Source organism: Myxine glutinosa, chromosome 14 (assembly GCF_964187855.1).
Source record: "Myxine glutinosa chromosome 14, kmMyxGlut1.1, whole genome shotgun sequence".
NCBI lineage: Eukaryota > Metazoa > Chordata > Myxini > Myxiniformes > Myxinidae > Myxine > Myxine glutinosa.
The window spans coordinates 9266979-9285300 of record NC_136274.1 but is presented as its reverse complement, the minus strand read 5'-3'; the positions used below and the strand labels follow the sequence as shown (position 1 = coordinate 9285300).

The following is an 18322-nucleotide window of genomic DNA, read 5'->3' as shown; positions in this document are numbered from 1 at the left end:
AGCCTTGGAAAGGCGAGTCTGGACCTGCCCGGGCGTGTTTGGCTGCGGCCTGGCAAGTCGAGGCTGGGCGTGCCCGGGCGCTCTGGACGAGCCCTGGAAAGGCGATAGCGGGCATGCCCGGACGCTCTGGGCGAGCCCTGGAAAGGCGATAGCGGGCATGCCGGACGCTCTGGGCGAGCCCTGAAAAGGCGATAGCGGGCATGCCCAGATGCTCTGGGCGAGCCCTGGAAAGGCGAGAGCGGGCATGCCCGGGAAAGACGAGACCGGGCGTGCCCGGGAGGTTCGGGCGTGCCCGGGAACAGTGAGTCCGGGCATGCCCGGGAGAGGCGCGTCTGGCCGTGTTCTGGCCGGTGCAAGGCGATTGTGTGCATCCAGCGGTAACCGCTACAGGGTGTACTTACTTTTTCCACATGCCTCATTTGCATTTATGTTTATTTAAATTATACAATGGACTACAAAATGTAAATGTTTCATGATATTTGTTATATTATATCACCTTTATCTATCAATATTGTTGAAATGAAGATCAAATAGCTGTATGTTGAAATATGTTGAAAAAGTCAAAACTTTACATGGGGTGTGCTTACTTTTTCACATGACTATATATATATATTATTAGTAACCGCTACACTATAATATAAAGATATTCGAGAGAAAAAGTATAAATTGCAAAAGAAAAACGTTTTTTTCTTCTTCTTTCTCTGGTTAACTTCCAAGCGAAGATAATACTATTCTCAGTTGCTGTAATAAATTGTGTTTGTAAATGAAAATATAATCAAAGGTAAAAGCACCGTAGGTCCTTGCGTTGTTCCTGAGGTGAAATGGTGTATTGCATAATTGTGCGTCAGCGAGGATGTTGTACCGGGTACTCCAAGAAAAAAACGACATTTTGAATTTTAATGGATAATCATGCATTTAAAGATTAGTTTGTATTTTCTTGAGGTAATGTCACTCCTTTCATTTTGCAGAAGCAACAGAAGCCGTGCGAGTTCAGAGTTCAGCGTGACCCGTGACGTCATGATAAATGGTTGATCCGTTCAACGAGGCCAAGTTTCCTGACTCGTGCGGGTGCTTTTGCTTCTGGTACGTTTGTACAACGGTTTGTTTCGTTTGTACAGGAGGAGGTAGCTTTGTTTAGCAGTCTATTGTGTTTTTACAATAGTTTGCTTCTGTTTTTACAATAGTTTGCTTCTGTTTTATACCGTTCGTGAAGGGATCTTATTGGACACCTTGGCTTTTAATGACTTTGAATGAGAAACTTTCTGAAATAAGCGACGATATGCCTTCGTCGAGTTATTGATCATTTCACAATTTTGCTAAAGTACCCGATCATGCCGTACCGTACCGTACCGTACCGTACCGTACCGTACCATACCATACCGTGCTGTATCCTGCCGTGCCGTACCCTGCCGTGTCGTGCCGTGTCGTGCCGTACCGTGTCGTGCCGTGTCGTGCCGTACCCTGCCGTGTCGTGCCGTACCCTGCCGTGTCGTGCCGTACCCTGCCGTGTCGTGCCGTACCCTGCCGTGTCGTGCCGTACCCTGCCGTGTCGTGCCGTACCCTGCCGTGTCGTGCCGTACCCTGCCGTGTCGTGCCGTACCCTGCCGTGTCGTGCCGTACCCTGCCGTGTCGTGTCGTACCCTGCCGTGTCGTGCCGTACCCTGCCGTGTCGTGCCGTACCCTGCCGTGTCGTGCCGTACCCTGCCGTGTCGTGCCGTACCCTGCCGTGTCGTGCCGTACCCTGCCGTGTCGTGCCGTACCCTGCCGTGTCGTGCCGTACCCTGCCGTGTCGTGCCGTACCCTGCCGTGTCGTGCCGTACCCTGCCGTGTCGTGCCGTACCCTGCCGTGTCGTGCCGTACCCTGCCGTGTCGTGCCGTACCCTGCCGTGTCGTGCCGTGCCGTGCCGTGTCGTGCCGTGCCGTGTCGTGCCGTGTCCTGCCGTGTCGTGCCGTACCCTGCCGTGTCGTGCCGTACCCTGCCGTGTCGTGCCGTGTCCTGCCGTGCCGTACCCTGCCGTGTCCTGCCGTGTCGTGCCGTACCCTGCCGTGTCGTGCCGTACCCTGCCGTGTCGTGCCGTACCCTGCCGTGTCGTGCCGTACCCTGCCGTGTCGTGCCGTACCGTACCCTGCCATGCTGTGTCGTAGCTTGCCGTGCCCTGCAGGGTACGCCAATACCACCCTGCCGTGCCATGTCGTGCCGTACCCTGCCATGCTGTGTCGTAGCTTGCCGTGCCCTGCAGGGTACGCCAATACCACCCTGCCGTGCCGTATCCTGCCCTGCCGTGTCGTGTCCTGCCGTACCCTGCCGTGTCGTGCCGGACCCTGCCATGCTGTGTCGTAGCTTGCCGTGCCCTGCAGGGTACGCCAATACCACACTGCCATGCCATGCCGTGCCCTGTCATGCTGTCGTACTGTGCCGTACGCTGCCGTGATGTGCTGTGTTATGCAGTGCCATGCCCTTCCATGCCGTACCTTGCAATGCCGTGCCGTACCTTGCATGACGTGCCGTGCCGTGCCCTTCCATGCCGTACCTTGCAATGCCGTGCCGTACCTTGCATAACGTGCCGTGCCGTGCCTTGCGTACCGTGCCTTGCGTACCGTGCCTTGCATACCGTGCCTTGCGTGCCGTGCCTTGCGTGCCGTGCCTTGCGTGCCGTGCCGTACCTTTGCATACCGTGCCGTACCTTTGCATACCGTGCCGTACCTTTGCATACCGTGCCGTGCCTTGCATACCGTGCCGTACCTTGCATACCGTGCCGTACCTTGCATAGCGTGCCGTACCTTGCATACCGTGCCGTGCCTTGCATACCGTGCCGTACCTTGCATACCGTGCCGTACCTTGCATACCGTGCCTTGCGTGCCGTGCCGTACCTTTGCATACCGTGCCGTACCTTTGCATACCGTGCCGTGCCTTGCATACCGTGCCGTACCTTGCATACCGTGCCGTGCCTTACCCTGCTGTGGATAAATAATTATCGACGGTGACAAAAAATGCATCTCAGCGTAGCAGCGTCAGCTTTGGACTGTTCCATTTGAGCCATCGGCTTGTTTTGGTCGCCATCACGCCTGTTGTGCAGGGTTCACCAACAAAACGAACATAGATCGCGCTCAAACGCAAAACAAGAGGTTAAAAGACTTTTCCCATGTCCTTTTTCTCACGACATGGGGTATGGTGTTCTATGAACTGTAGTTTTTCTCGTATTGTTTTCATGAAATAAATCTTGTACGAAATGAAAAACGATGTTGACATAAATGGGGGTCGGCACTTCTGGTAATGATTTGTTGGATTTTGTATGATTGACAATGAAAAGATCTTAAGCGGATCTACTTGTCGTGTGTTGTGAGTAGATGTCTGAAAGTACAGAGGACCTCGCTGTTGATGCGTCCGTGGCAGCTTTCCGCGTTGACCCTTCATTTCCCCTCAAAGTTACATACTGTGGAGGTAAGAGGTGGAGGAGGTAGTGCTGCAATATCCTCAAGGCAACGCGGCCATCGAGTTCCATCCATTTCATTCATTAGAATACCCGCTCACTATGGGTGCAACAGGAAGGGTCATTCCTCTTTGGGATATATAGATTACAGTAGATCTGTGGTTGGGTCTCAAGAACATTGGGCGTGTGTTCATTTACTACGTTTCTCGTGGAGAGATCGCCAAGTGGTTTAAGCATTCGAGCAAACACTCCATTCAAAACCGTTAAGGAACGGCTGGCTTGGCAAGGACTAGCTTGCTAACTGCTTGGTAAATGAGCACACCCCGGTCTTCCTCCCTTTCAGTTTCGTGTAAAGCAACAGGAGCGAGTTTCAAAAGGCCGCTACGAAAAATGCTACGTTACCGGCAGGCAGGGTCATGTTATTTACCCAACCCTTGTGGGGTATATAGAGTACAGTAGATCAACGCTCAGTTCTGTAAGTAAAACTTACCTCATGGATGTTGGGATTCCTCCATATTTCTTTATTTAGTGTTATAAACAGCATTAGCGACTGTTGAAAAAGCTAATCATATGTTTGTGGTTTATAATATTTTAGCTCACCTGGAACGAAGTTCAGGGGAGCTAATGCGATGGCACGTCGTACGTCCATCAGTCTGTCCGTCCGTGAACACTTGAAACTTCTTCTCCAAAACCGCTGATGGGATTGCGACCAAATTTGGCACAAATGATATTTGTTGTGTTGTGACTAAAGTTTGTTCACTGCATTAAAAAACAATAGGGTCAAAGGGGGTCTACCAGGGGTCAAAGTGGGTCCAGGTTTGACCCCCCAAAATAGGAATTTGCTTTTTCCTCTGAAACTTCAGACAATATTTCGATGAAACTTGACCACACCTTCATCCCCCGTGATGTGCTGAAGTTTGTTCACAGCACTAAGGAAATCGAAGTTGAAAGGGGTTTATGGGGGGGGGGGGGGGGGGGTGTGTGCAAAGTGGGTCCAGGTTTGATCCCCCTCCCCCCTCCCCAAAATAGATATTTGCTTTCCTCTCTGAAACGACACACACACTATTTCAATGAAGCTTGACCACAACCTTCATCACCCATGATGTACCAAAGTTTGTTCACGGCATTAAAAAAAAATCGGGCCCTGAGGGGGTGTATGTGGGATTGTGGGGGTTGTCCCCCAAAATAGGTATTTGCTTTTTTCTCAGAATATACACATGCAATGCTAAGCCTGGTGTTGGTTTAGCGGTTAGGGTGCCAGCTTAGGATCCTAGGATCCTGGGTTCGAATCCCGGTCGATCGCTGAATTAACGCCAGGGGGGTTGACTCAGCCTGTCATCCTTCCGAGGTCGGCTAATTGAGTACCAGTTCACTGGTAATTCCCTGCTTGTCGTAAAAGGCGACAAACAGGGTTGGCGGCAGGAAGGGCATCCGGCTGTAAAACATTGCTTCAAAAATGGGACCAATAAAAACAACAACAACCACGGTGCCCGAAAAAGGCCAACCCCCGCTTTGCGGGGAAAAATGGATTGCCCCTCCAAAATAGGTATTTGCTCTTTTCTCTGAAACTACATACACAATTTCAATGAAACTTCACCACAACCTTAATTACTTGTGATCAACAATGTTTGTTCAAGGCATGAGAAAAATTGGGGTCTGAGGAGGTATACAGGATAGGAGGGGAGGGGGTGGGAGGGTAGGGGTTGCCCCCCAAAATAGGTATTTTTTTGTTTGTTTAAAGTCTTGGAGAAGATTGTCATGGGGACCGCAAGGCTAACCCCCGCTCTAGCAGGGAAAATGTATTTATATATATATATATATATATATATATATATATATATATATATGGTATCTGTAATCTGGTTCTCCAACCTAATGAGCGGACAACATGACGTCATCGCCATGCACGTCCGCCTTGCCTGCAAAGTTCCAGAGGAACCAGATTACGAACCAAGGCGGACGTGCATGGCGATGACGTCATGTTGTCCGCTCATTAGGTTGGAGAACCAGATTACAGATACCATTATTAGTAACTCCCAACCGCAACCAGGTCGACTCCATATGATGAGTGGATACCAGAGATAACGTCACCGCGTGGCAGGCGGTGCGTATCGCTCCCAGCAAGGTGCAGCAGCAGCTGTATGGGACACCTTGCTGGCGGTTCTCCACTGATGATATGAATGTCGCATAGTGACTGATATATATTGTTGCAGATCGCGGACAGATGTTATATTGACCGAGCGGTGGTGTATTACCGCGTCCGAACAGTTACTCCCCGATTAGAACCCGATCCCGCCCGATTCCACTCGAACGTTGGCCGAATCGCGCTACGCTAAATCAATGAAGGAAAGGACACAACGGCTGGGATAAATGAAACGACACAAGGGGGTACAGTTCTCAAGACCTCCGGAGGAGGATATAATTGGTGATGCAGAAAAGGGGTAGATTACAAGGTAAGAGGTAAAGCACAGAAAAGATGGGCACTTAGACACAGTCTTATCTATCCCTGACAGACCACAGACAAACGGGACAAGACTGACTTACACGGGGATTGATGGCAGGGAAGGACAGGCAGTCGATAGCACAAGGTGCACCTTGGCTCAGGGGCAGAATCAAACGCGGTCCGGTCCAGAGATGCGGGGAGGTATTTCAGCGCTCGGAGGTGGCGTCTTCTCTCTCCAAGCTGAGGGCGCATCTGACGTCACCTCCCTCTTCCTGCGCATGCTCAGCGGGGAGTGACACGCCCTCGGCTCGTTGGCTCCGCCCCAGATGGAATCGGTCCGCCGCTTCTATTGGGTGCGGGGGGTTACCGGGCTCCGCCCTTGACGAGGAGCTGACAGCGAGCCCCTGCGTGTTAACCCCGTCGGAGCACATGTTCAATGGCGGCTAACCAAGCCGGAGTGAGGACGCACACTCCCCGCGCCGCCGCCGCTGCTGTTGTTGTTGTTGTTGTTGTTGTTGTACCATGAGGAAGAGCTGCGGGGAGGTATTGGGAGGTCCTAAACTTTCTAACGGTGCCATACAATCACATTCTGGTGCAACGAAGAGTCAGAATTAATGGAAACGAGTCCTTAACTGACATAGACTAAGAATAACTAGCAAGATGTCCTATAGTTGTCTACGTGAGATGCGGTGGACCTGGATGCGACATTTAATGGGGGAAATAGGGGAAGGTCGGGTCTACAGAGTGTTGTTTACAGAAAATGGGACTAGGGAATGGGGGATTGGGGATAGTTGGGAAGTATTGGGGAAATAGGGGAATATTTACAAGCGGATATGGATGGATCCAAATCCCATATCCGCAACAATATATATATAAAAAATTGTATTTTGCTCTAACCTAACCCTAAATTTTGCTCTAACCTAATTGCTCTAACCCCAACAACCCTAACCCTAACAACTCTGGTGTATATATATATATATATATATATATATATATATATATATATATATATATATATATATATATATAAATAAATAATAACACATACACATATAAAATTGTTATTATTATCTATATAATAATAGCGTAAGGACTCGACTTTGTTTTACCTTTTACGCCGCACCCGATGCCCACGGCACTAATGCATTTACGATCTACGAACCGCGCTCTTTGTTTATCACATACAGCCATACTCGAAAAATCTGAATTCGCCGACGTTGGGGCCCAAAAGCATCCGATTAACTGCCGATACGACGCCATCTTACGACGCCATCGTATTGGCGTCTGCTGGGCGAAGGCAAAGCGAGCCGTCCGCTAATTGGACAGGCGAAGGCGAAAGCAAGCCGTCCGCTGATTGGACAGGCGAAGGCGAAAGCAAGCCGTCCACTGAGTGGACAATCCAGAGCATGCATTTGTGCCGGTGTCGGCGATCGTTGTTCATATACGCACTCTTCATTCTCATCTTTCTTCCTAACTCTTACTCGGACAAGCAAATCCCCTATGCCATCCATAATGGTACACTCTATCCATACACCACATCCTCCCTTCCGTGGATGTTCCACGGGTTTCGGCTAGTTATTATTATTATTCTTTTTTATTATTATTTAGTTAAGCTAAATGTAAAATCTACACCCTGTTGTTTTTAAGGTGCAGTTTGGGGCTCTGCCCTCTAAGGATTGCTTTCAGCTTTACGTGTCTGAAACTCAAAATAACCAGGCCAGCAGAAGTTGTGACAGGGTCACGAATCATATAACCTCTTGTAGCCCAGCTGGCTAGTGCCAAGATATTGTTACGGACACGGCTTAAGATGTTGCTTGACCGAGCGGAATGGCCGCCGTGTTCGCACAGTTTACCCGATTACCCCCAACTCACCCGATTCCACTCGAACGTTGGCCAAATCGCGCTACGCTAAATCAATGATGGAAAGGACACAACGACTGGGATCAATGAAACGACGCAAGGGGTACAGTTCTCAAGACCTCCGGAGGAGGATATAATTAGTGGTGGAGAAAAGGGGTAGATTACAAGGTAATGAGGTAAAGACACAGAAGAGATAGGCACTTAGACACAATCTTATCTATCCCAGACAGACCACAGACAAACGGAACAAGACTGACTTACACAGGGATTGATGGCAGGGAAGGACAGGCAGTCGATAGCACAAGGTGCACCTTGGCTCAGGGACAGGATAAAGCGCGGTCCAGTCCAGAGATGCGGGGAGGTGTCACAGCGCTCGGAGGTGGCGTCCTTCTCTCTCCAAGCTCAGCGCGCATCTGACGTCACCTCCCTCTTCCTGCGCATGCTCAGCGGGGAGTCACACGCCCTCGGCTCGTTGGCTCCGCCCCAGATGGGACCGGTCCGCCGCTTCTATTGGGTGCGGGGGTTACCGGGCTCCGCCCTTGACGAGGAGCTGACAGCGAGCCCCTACTTGGTAACCCCGTCGAGCACATGCTCGATGGCGGCTCGTTGGAAAGGCATGGTGCCCTCCCAACACCCCCTACCAACCAAGCCGGAGTGAGGACGCGCACTCCCCGCGCCGCCGCCGTTGTTGTTGTTGTTGTTGTTGTTGTTGTTGAACCGTGAGGAAGAGCTGCGGGGAGGTATTGGGAGGTCCTAAACTTCCTAACGGTGCCATACAATCACATTCTGGTGCAACGAAGAGTCAGAATTAATGGAAACAAGTCCTTAACTGACATAGACTAAGAATAACTAGCAAGATGTCCTATAGTTGTCTACGTGAGATGCGGTGGACCTGGATGCGACATTTAATGGGGGAAATAGGGGGAGGTCGGGTCTACAGAGTGTTGTTTACAGAAAATGGGACTAGGGAATGGGGGATTGGGGATAGTTGGGAAGTATGGAGGAAATAGGGGAATATTTACAAGCGGATATGGATGGATGCCAATCCCATATCCGCAACAATATTTAACATGGTACTTTGCTTAGGTTGCAATGCACAGTGTAGGAGTTGAACTGCTGCACTGCACCTGCATGCTGGCCCCACTCGGTATAGCCTTCTACCATGAGACTTTGCACTTATCCGGCGACTCCAAGTATGCGTTGGTGGATGCCGTGTGTACTTTAAGGACAATATTATTTTGTGACTGTTGACAAAATCGTGTCTGTAGCACTTCAAGCCCTTGAATGCTATGTTTGAAGTGTCCATAATTGGGAGAAGAGCTTGATCCTTATTTTTTAATTGAAGGAGCATTCTTTTTCTGATCTGTGTTTGGGACAATGCATGATTGATTGAGCTGAGAATGAAGTATAATGCTGTATATTAACCATTAATAAGTGCTTGTTACTTGTGATATTGATTTGAGTATCTGCTCTACGTTGTGTCCTTCTCTGTTTCAGAGTGCTCCCTGCCCATGGAGGTAAGCGCAAGCAACTGCATTCTCAAACATTTATTATTGTAGGTTGTTCATCGTAGTCTGTTTTGAATTCTTATGCATGATAAAAGGAAAATTAAATAATTCCTTGAGTAACCATGGTTGCACACGTGCAATGCTGTAATGACGTCGAGATTATGAAGTTGAAACTGGCTGTTGAGCTCCACGTTTGACTTTGTTTTTATACTTTTACAGCCGAAGGCTGGAGGGAAGCATTAACTATGTTTTTGGGTCGTTGGTCCGGCTGTCCGTGTGTCAGTACATCTGTCTGTCATCCGTTTTTTGTTATCACATTAACTTGTGAACCATTGGAGGGATTTCAACCAAATTTAGTAAAAATATGGACTGTAATACACAAATTTACTGATTTGATGTTGGGTTCAAAAGGTCAAAGGTATAAGGGCATTTGCCCTTTCATTGAAATAATTGGGTTATTTTGGAATTTCTCCAAAAGAACAGAGTAGATCCTGATGTCCAGCCGTCTGGACGTACATCCTTCTGTTAACATTTGACTAAAACATCTTCTCGCAAACGACCTGACCGATAAGGACCAAATTTGGTACGATGCATCAGGCCAGCAAGGTCTCATTGGGTTGTGCTCCCCATCCGGATGCACCCCCTATAAAGGGGACAGAAGGGGGGTTTGCCCCAAATATTGGCCAAAATTTGCACCAAATTTTTTTTTTTGCCCCAAATCCCACTCCTCCTTCCAGGTCTTCAAAACAGCTGTTCACCACCTTCTGTTACATTTCCCCATCCAAAACCTTGATCTTTTCTACCCCCATTAATCCACCCCAAATCCACCTTTTAATTCTGTTTTCTTTCCTGAAAGTCCTTGTGGTGTCAATCTTTTTTTTATCCCCCTAATATTCCTACAGGTCGCACAAGATCTGCCTGCAACCCTCTTATGGTTAAACTGCCGAAATCTAGGCTCTCTGCTCACCTTCAGTCTTTCATTCCCCTTTTCTCCCGCCTCTGGAACAAACTCCCCCACTCCCTTCAATCCCACTCCTCCCTCCAGGTCTTTAAAACAGCTGTTCACCACCATCTCTTATCTTCCCCCATCCAAAACCTTGATCTTTTCTACCCCCATTAATCCACCCCAAATCCACCTTTTAATTCTGTTTTCTTTCCTGAAAGTCCTTGTGGTGTCAATCTTTTTTTTATCCCCCTAATATTCCTACAGGTCGCACAAGATCTGCCTGCAACCCTCTTATGGTTAAACTGCCGAAATCTAGGCTCTCTGCTCACCTTCACTCTTTCATTCCCCTTTTCTCCCGCCTCTGGAACAAACTCCCCCACTCCCTTCAATCCCACTCCTCCCTCCAGGTCTTTAAAACAGCTGTTCACCACCATCTCTTATCTTCCCCCATCCAAAACCTTGATCTTTTCTACCCCCGCTAATTCACCCCAGATACACTTTTTTTGAAATACCAACTTGTTTCCTGGAAGTCCTTGCAGTGTTCATATGTTTTATACCTCTCCCACCTCCCCCCAAGCCCTCCCCTTCCCACGTTTCTCTCGATGCCTCTGCTCTCAAATGTTGTGTTTGTGTCCTTTCCCCTCTCTCCCCATCTTGTCTACCGCTCCCCTTATTTTGTGTTTTATGTGTCGGTTTGACTTTTTGTGTGATTAATGTTAGCTCTTTCACGAGCCTCGATCTTGTATACAAAAAAAAAAAAAATTCCATGTACCCTGCCCCAGCCATCTCTTCCACAGATCTCCCGATTTCCCTGTTCTCTACTGTTGTTGTGCTTCCCTCTCTCTCCCCTCCTTGTCACCCACTCCCTTTATTATATGTTCTGTGTTAGTTCTTACACGAGCCTCAACTTGGTATAGAAAAAAAATAATTGGTATTTTAGGCCGAGAAAATATATTTCCGGTCTCTGGTCAGCGCGCGCATCGATTTTGACCCTGCGCGTCAACAATTATTTTTTTTCAAATTTCCAACCTACAACTGCGTGCGCGGTCTGTGAGGGTCGCCATTGGTATCGACGTTTGTGCACGGTTCTCCCCGACAAAACTACGTTTAGTTTGTTCAAATCCAACCAGCCGTTCCAAAGATATGAGTAGTTTTGTGTGCCGTGACATCATGAATCCAATCGGCTGGATATTGTCATTTATTGAAATGAAGACGTTCTTTGTCGGGTTCGTGTGAAGAAACCAGAAGGCCTAGAGAGCTGTGTGTGGTCTCGTTAGTTAGGCCTGGATCCTATCTCGTTTGTCATGAAGTTGTAAGTGTCTGTGATAATCTGGTGGACAGGGAGAAGAGATCGTGGGAGACCATCGGCCTGTCAGACCACTTGCGCATGCGCAGTGTTGACGGTACGGCGCGGCGATCTCGAGAACGAAATGGCAGTCTATAATATGCTTGAAGAACTTAATGATTTTCAGAATAAATACATTTTAAAATAACTTAAGCTTGTGTACATTATTTACAAAAAGGCCTACCAGTCCCATTGGCTGTCTTTAATTTCTCTCTGGACGGCGCCACGGCAGATGAGGAGGACCGCAAGGCATGAGGACACAAAAAAACAACACCTTTTATGTGCAATCCATGCTTTTCAAAAAAAAAAACCGCATCGCCGCATCAATTCTGGAACTTTGGTCTGACCAGAGACCAGCAATATATTTTTTTCGGCCTCATTTACATAATGATAGCTTTAAACGTTCCCTGATTATGTAGAATATATTCTACTTAACTAGTATATGTATGACATCTATCTACATATCTAGTATATGTATGATGATTCAAATATAATTGAAATTCAGCATTGATTGTTTTCTATATCTGTGTATTAACTGCATCCCAACTTTTAACTTTTTGCCGATAGAAAAGTGCAGTTAATACACAGGAAAATACGGTAGTGAGGGTGTGAAATTTGTCAGGATTATAAAAAACTACCTTTAGAGGCCATTTTTCCCCGCAAAGCGGGGGTTGGCCTTTTTCGGGAACCATGGTTGTTGTTGTTTTTTGGTCCCCTTTTTGAAGCAATGTTTTACGGCCGGATGCCCTTCCTGACGCCAACCCTTTTTGCCGCCTTTAACGACAAACAGGGCATTACCAGTGAACTGGTACTCAATTAGCCGACCTCGGAAGGATGACAGGCTGAGTCAACCCCCCTGGCGTTAATTCAGCGATCGACCGGGATTCGAACCCAGGATCCTAGGATCCTAACCCGGCACCCTAGCCGCTAGCCCAACACCAGGGTTAATGGTGTTGATGATGTCAGGATTGAAAGACATATTTCAGGTGTTTGACCAGCTTGTGATTTAAAAAAAAAAATTTTGCCCCAAGTTCTGAAGAGAGGGAAGAGGCTGCAGCACACCTATCTGAAGGATGAGGGATGTCACTGCGGAGGGTGGAGTCATCAGCAAATAGATAGAAGATTTGCCAAAGAGATCATTGATGCAGATCAGGAATAGGACTTAGAACACTGCCTTGGGGCAATTCAGCCTCGACAGGGTGACTAGATGAAAGGATTCCATTGAGTGCCGCACGTTAGCTACGGGAGTAGAGGAAGTCAGTAATTCATGTGTGGAGTTGGCCTTGGATGCCATAGGCAGAGAGTTTGGAGAGTAAGGCAGGACACCAGACTGTATCATAAGCTCAAGACATGTCCAGAGAGACTGCCCTGATCTCATGTCTGATATTGATGGCTGAGTAGAAGTAGCATGTCTAAGGTGGAGTGACATGGTCTCTATCTTGTTAAGTTTCCTGAGATGAGATTGCTGTGGAAAAGGAAGGATTTCATATCAACTGCGATGATGGATTTCATTACCTTGATGATTATTGGAAGTAAGCTGCTGATAGGTCTGTAGTTAAGGAGATTTGTTTTTGCCCACCTTTTACTTTAATGCAGTGATGTTGGATGACGACCCGGCACAAATGACTGGGAGAAAAGGGCAGAAAGAGGATGTGCACGAGCAGCAGAGCATATTTTTAGGACACGTGAACAGATCCGTCCGTCCAGTCCGTCCAGAGAGCCTTCTGGTCCAATTGCAGAGTCAGGGTTGAGGGTTGAAAGAACCTTCTCCACCTTCTCAGATGCAAAAGCCAGAGTCCAACAGCAGTTGGTTATTACAGGTAAGGATGGGTACTGAGATGGAGGCATTTTGAAGGAAACACAGGATTTGGAAGAAACCACAGAATTGAGCCATTCAGCTTTCTCATGAGCGGAGTCAATTGTGATGCCATTTGAAGAGAGGAAAGAGATGGAAGGGGAGCATACACCAGCGACACTCAACAAGGAGCCACCAGGTTTTAGAGAAGGGAGACAGGTTTGAAAGTTCATTCTTGTGGTTGGACAGATGTTATTTCCTGGCTCTTGAGAGTGACATACACTTGTTGCGAGCTTTGTGGGATGAGCTGAGATTCCCTCAAGTCAAGTTTGCTTTCCTGGAGGAGAATGCAAGTTGTTTCAGAGCAACTATCTCACCACAGCATTCAGTGTACTATGGACACAAGAAGGGTAAGTTAAGTGAAGACGAGATGGGATGAATCTGTGCATACGAGAGTTCATGTTTATGTGGAAGAATTCCCAGGCTGAGGTAATATCAGGGTTGGTAGATATAGGTGAACAGCCCTGAAGAGTGATTGCTGCTTGCAATCCCTGCCAGTTTGCCTGAGTGAAATGCCAGACTCACCAACACTGAAGCTGTTCTACAAGTCTAGCCAGAGAGATGTTAATCTTCACAAGCACATGCTCAGATCAACCAAGTGGAGCAGAGGAAGAGCATGAGACGTTGGCGGGAAAGTTGGTCATAACCAAGTCCAGAAGGGAAGATTTGCCAGAAGGGAGAAATCCGGGTGGGAAAGTTCACAGATTGAGTCAGTCCCATGGAGTCAAAGAAATCATATGCAAATGTGCTTTGGCTGGCGAGAGAGCAACACCCAACCAAGTTGCAAGGTGACAATTGAAGTCGCCACATATGAGGAAGAGAGAGTTGGGATGAGCGGTTAAAAGTTGGTCCATGTCATGTGAGAGAGCGAGATGTAGATGGAGTCGTCACTGTTTGGAGTGACGACTCCATTGACGTCGGTTAACTGTTAACAACTGATTTTCAAATTTCCTTTCTCCACAGTACTGCGAGTTCATGCCACAGGCAGCAAAATGCCGGCAGTGGTGGGAGAGGAATTTTCCCAGCGAGTTTGCCAAACTGGGTTTGGGTAAGCCACACTCATTTTCACATTTCACTTTTTTTTTTCATTTCAGCCCGAAGTGGAGATCTGTTTCTGAGGTTTGGGACATGGAATGTAGGGACAATGCCAGGGAGATCAGGAGAAGTGGTGGAAGTATTGGTCAGAAGAAGAGTGGACATATGTTGTGTGCAAGAGACGAGATGGAAGGGAAGTGGTGTGAGAATGGTGAAGGGTAGGCAGGGACAGAAATACAAGTTTGTGCGGCAAGGGTGCCCGGAGGGCGTGAATGGTGTTGGTGTCCTGTTTTCTGAGGAGTTTGTAGACAGTGTGGTGAGTGTGACTAGCGTGAGTGATCGGTTGATGTTGAAAATGATGATTGGAAAGCTCTTGGTGAACGTCATCGTCATGAATATGCTCCGCAGGTTGGTCAGAGCAATGAAGAGAAGGACAAGTTCTGGTGTGCGATAGCGAAGCTGATGGAAAACGTGAAAGATGAGGAAGTTGTTGTGGTAGGAGGAGACCTAAATGGACATGTGGGAAGGAGTATGGACGATTTTGAGGGAGTTCATGGGGGTTATGGATATGGTGTGAGAAATGGAGAAGGTGAAAGGATTTTGGAGTTTGCTTATGGAGCTGATTTGTTGATTTGTAACACTCAGTTCCCGAAAGGGGATAATAAGCTTGTTACATACACATCAGGTGCGTCGACGACAACCGTTGACTACCTGATGGTGCGTAGGCGAGATAGGGGGCACCTCCGGGACACAAAGGTGATCCCGGGGGAGGAGGCTGTTTCACAGCACCACTTGGTTGTCTGTGACATAAGGGTGAAAGGTGCGAGGAGAGCTCGGCGGGTGAAGTACCAACCGAGAATGAAGGTGTGGAGGTTGAAAGAGGTGACAGTAAAGGAGGCATTAAAAGAGAGGCTGAGTAGGGTAGAGGATGATGTGGTTGAGCTTGAACGTGGTTGGATGTCAATGAAAGATAGTCTGTTGGGAGCCGTTGGTGAGGTATGTGGATGGACAAAAGGACCACCGAGGCACTCGGAAACATGGTGGTGGGATGATGAAGTTGGAAAGAGGATTGACGAGAAGAGGAAGAAGTTCAAGGAGTGGCAGAAGGCGAAGGGTACGGGAGCAGAAAAAGCAGAGCATGAAAGTTATAAGGCAGCCAAGAAGGCTGCAAAGAAAGAGGTAGCAAAGGCGCAGGAGGCATGGAGGAAAATGTTCGGAGAACGCTTGGATTCGGAAGAGGGTAGAGAGCGGTATTCAGGATTGCAAAGCAGATAGAGAAAGAGAGGTGTGATGTGATGGGAGTGAGATGCTTGAAGGATGAAATGGGACAAATCGTTGTGGACTCAGATGGAATTAAAGGAAGATGGAAAAGATATATGGAAATGCTTTTGAATACAGAGAATGAATGGGATGGCAACATAGAGAGTAACCCAGTTTTAGGACCGGCAGAGAAGATAACTGAGAAGGAAGTTGAGGAAGCGATAAAAGCAATGAAGAGTAGAAAAGCGGGAGGGCCGACGGGAGTTGTGGGAGATATGTTGTAGGCAGCAGGAAGTTGGGGGTGTGAAGAGAATGACAGAGATCTGTAATCTGGTGGTGAAAGAAGGCTGCATTCCAGTGGATTGGGAACTGAGTACCCTCGTCCCTCTATACAAGGGGAAAGGTGACCCTCTGGAGTGTGGCTCGTACCAAGCGATAAAGTTATTGGAGCATGGAATGAAGGTATTGGAAAGGGTGTTGGAGAGGAGGATAAGGAAGAAGGTGAAGATCGACGAAATGCAGTTTGTATTTATGCCAGGAAGAGGAACGACAGACGCGCTCTTTATTGTGAGGCAGTTGCAGGAGAAGTACATGGAGAAGAGGAAGAAGTTGTTTCTTGGGTTTGTTGATCTGGAGAAAGCTTTCGATAGGGTTCCACGTGAAGTAGTGACATGGGCATTGAGGAAGTTAGAAGTGGAGGAATGGTTGATCAGAGTAGTGATGGCAATGTACAAAAGAGCGCGCACAGCTGTAAGGACGAAGGACGGGAACAGCGGTGAGTTTGAGGTGAAGGTGGGAGTGCATCAGGGGTCTGTACTCGGGCCACTACTATTTGTAGCTGTGATGGAGGTGCTGGCTCAAAACGTAAAGGAGGGTTTACCGTGGGAGTTGTTGTATTTTTTATTTTATTTTTTTAATTTTTTTTGTATACAGAGTCGAGGCTCGTGAAAGAGCTAACATGGTGCGTAGGCGAAGCGTGCGTATGCAGATGATCTGGTGTTGATTGCGGAAAGTATGGATGGACTGAAGGAAAACATGAACAAGTGGAAGGAATGTATGGAGACAAAAGGTCTGAAGGTGAATATAGGAAAGACGAAGGTAATGGCAAGTGGTAAAGCATGTGGTGAGGTGGAAAGAACTGGGAAGTGGCCGTGTGCTGTTGCAGGAAGGGTGGCGGAGTGAACTCCATTCAATGTACAATGTGCGCTGAGTGGGTTCATCAAATATGTAGCGGTCTGAGAGGGTCATTAACCAGTGTGGCAGCTACATTCAAATGTAAGGTGTGCACAGAGGGAGCTGCAGATGGAGGAAATGTTGAGTTGGATCTTGGAGACGGCGTGAAGCTGGAAGGTGTGAAAATATTTTGCTACCTCGGAGACATGCTGAATGGAGAAGGTGGATCAGACTCGGCAACGGTTGCTAGAGTGAGATGTGCATGGAAGAAGTTTCGGGAACTGAGTGGCGTGCTGATGAGGAGGGGAGTGTCGTTGAAGCTGAAGGGAAAGGTGTATGCTGCATGTGTGAAGTATTATGATTGATGGGAGCGAGACATGTGTCATGAATGTAGAGCAGCAACGAAGGCTGGAAAGGGTGGAAATGCGAATGGTTCGGTGGATGTGCGGAGTATCGTTGAGAGAGAGGAAGACAAATGATGAATTGCGAAAGATGATGGGAATAGAGCCTGTGATTGATGCTGTGAAGAGGAACAGGTTGAAATGGTTTGGTCATGTGTTGAGGAAGGATGAAAGTGAATGGTTGAGAAGAGTGATGGAAATGAATGTAGAAGGAAGTAGAGGACGGGGAAGACCGAGAAAGACTTGGCTAAAGATGGTGGAAGAAGAAATGTGGGCAAGGGGGTTAACAAGGAGAGATGCAGAAAATAGGGCAAGATGGAGAAGATTGTCATGGGGACCGCAAGGCTAACCCCCGCTCTCGCAGGGAAAATTGCCTTAAAATGCATGTTGTTGTGTTGTTGTGGACTCATTTTCACATTCTCATTCATTCTCTTAAAAACCCGATGAATTGTTCATGAGAAGGTTGTTGTGATCAAAGTCTGTCTGTGCTGCAGTTGCTTTAATGACTCTGGTACGTGTTTGGTGTGTTCATGGTATAGGAAGCACCCTCCCATTGAAGGAAGTGGGCTGCGTGGGGTGTGTGGATGGAGAAGGGGCTATCGATATTTGTGAAGGAGGGGAGGAGGAAGAAAAGAAGAGGCAAAAGAGAGGTGTCTGTGCTTGCTTGCTAAAAATTTTTTTTAGATGTGCTCTACAGAGAAAATATTTAACTGCATACCTGGGTGGATTAAACGAGAGAATGAATGTTAATTACATATGGGATAAAGGTGAAAGTTATAATCACCTGTTTTTTCTTCTTTTTAGAACACTTTATTGAGAGGCACAAAAAATACTTGATAATGCAAACGTCCAGTTAAGGACAATTCACAACATCGTAAAATTATTGGGTACTAACTGTAGGCCTCGTCTGTGACGGGCATTCAAGTACTGTTCTTCTCAAACAGCTCATACAACCTTGTTCTGTAATGGTAGCATTACTTAGTTTGTTTCAAATGAATTTATTTTGTGTGCACATACAGTGGCTTCAGAAAGTATTTTCACCCTTTAACTTTTTCACGTTTTGTT

The 18322-nt window shown here is 47.6% G+C and overlaps 1 protein-coding gene across 1 annotated transcript in view; it reads left to right on the top strand.

Moving 5' to 3' along the window:
• Nucleotides 1-986: 986 nt before the first annotated feature.
• The window catches only part of DENR (density regulated re-initiation and release factor), a 48578-nt gene continuing 31242 nt past the window's right edge, over nt 987-18322 (top strand). The window contains exons 1-5 of the mRNA XM_078768121.1: nt 987-1083; nt 3349-3442; nt 9232-9251; nt 14352-14436; nt 17797-17907. Coding sequence (XP_078624247.1) covers nt 3349-3442; nt 9232-9251; nt 14352-14436; nt 17797-17907 — 310 coding nt within the window. The 5' untranslated portion in view covers nt 987-1083. The remainder of the gene's footprint in view (nt 1084-3348; nt 3443-9231; nt 9252-14351; nt 14437-17796; nt 17908-18322) is intronic.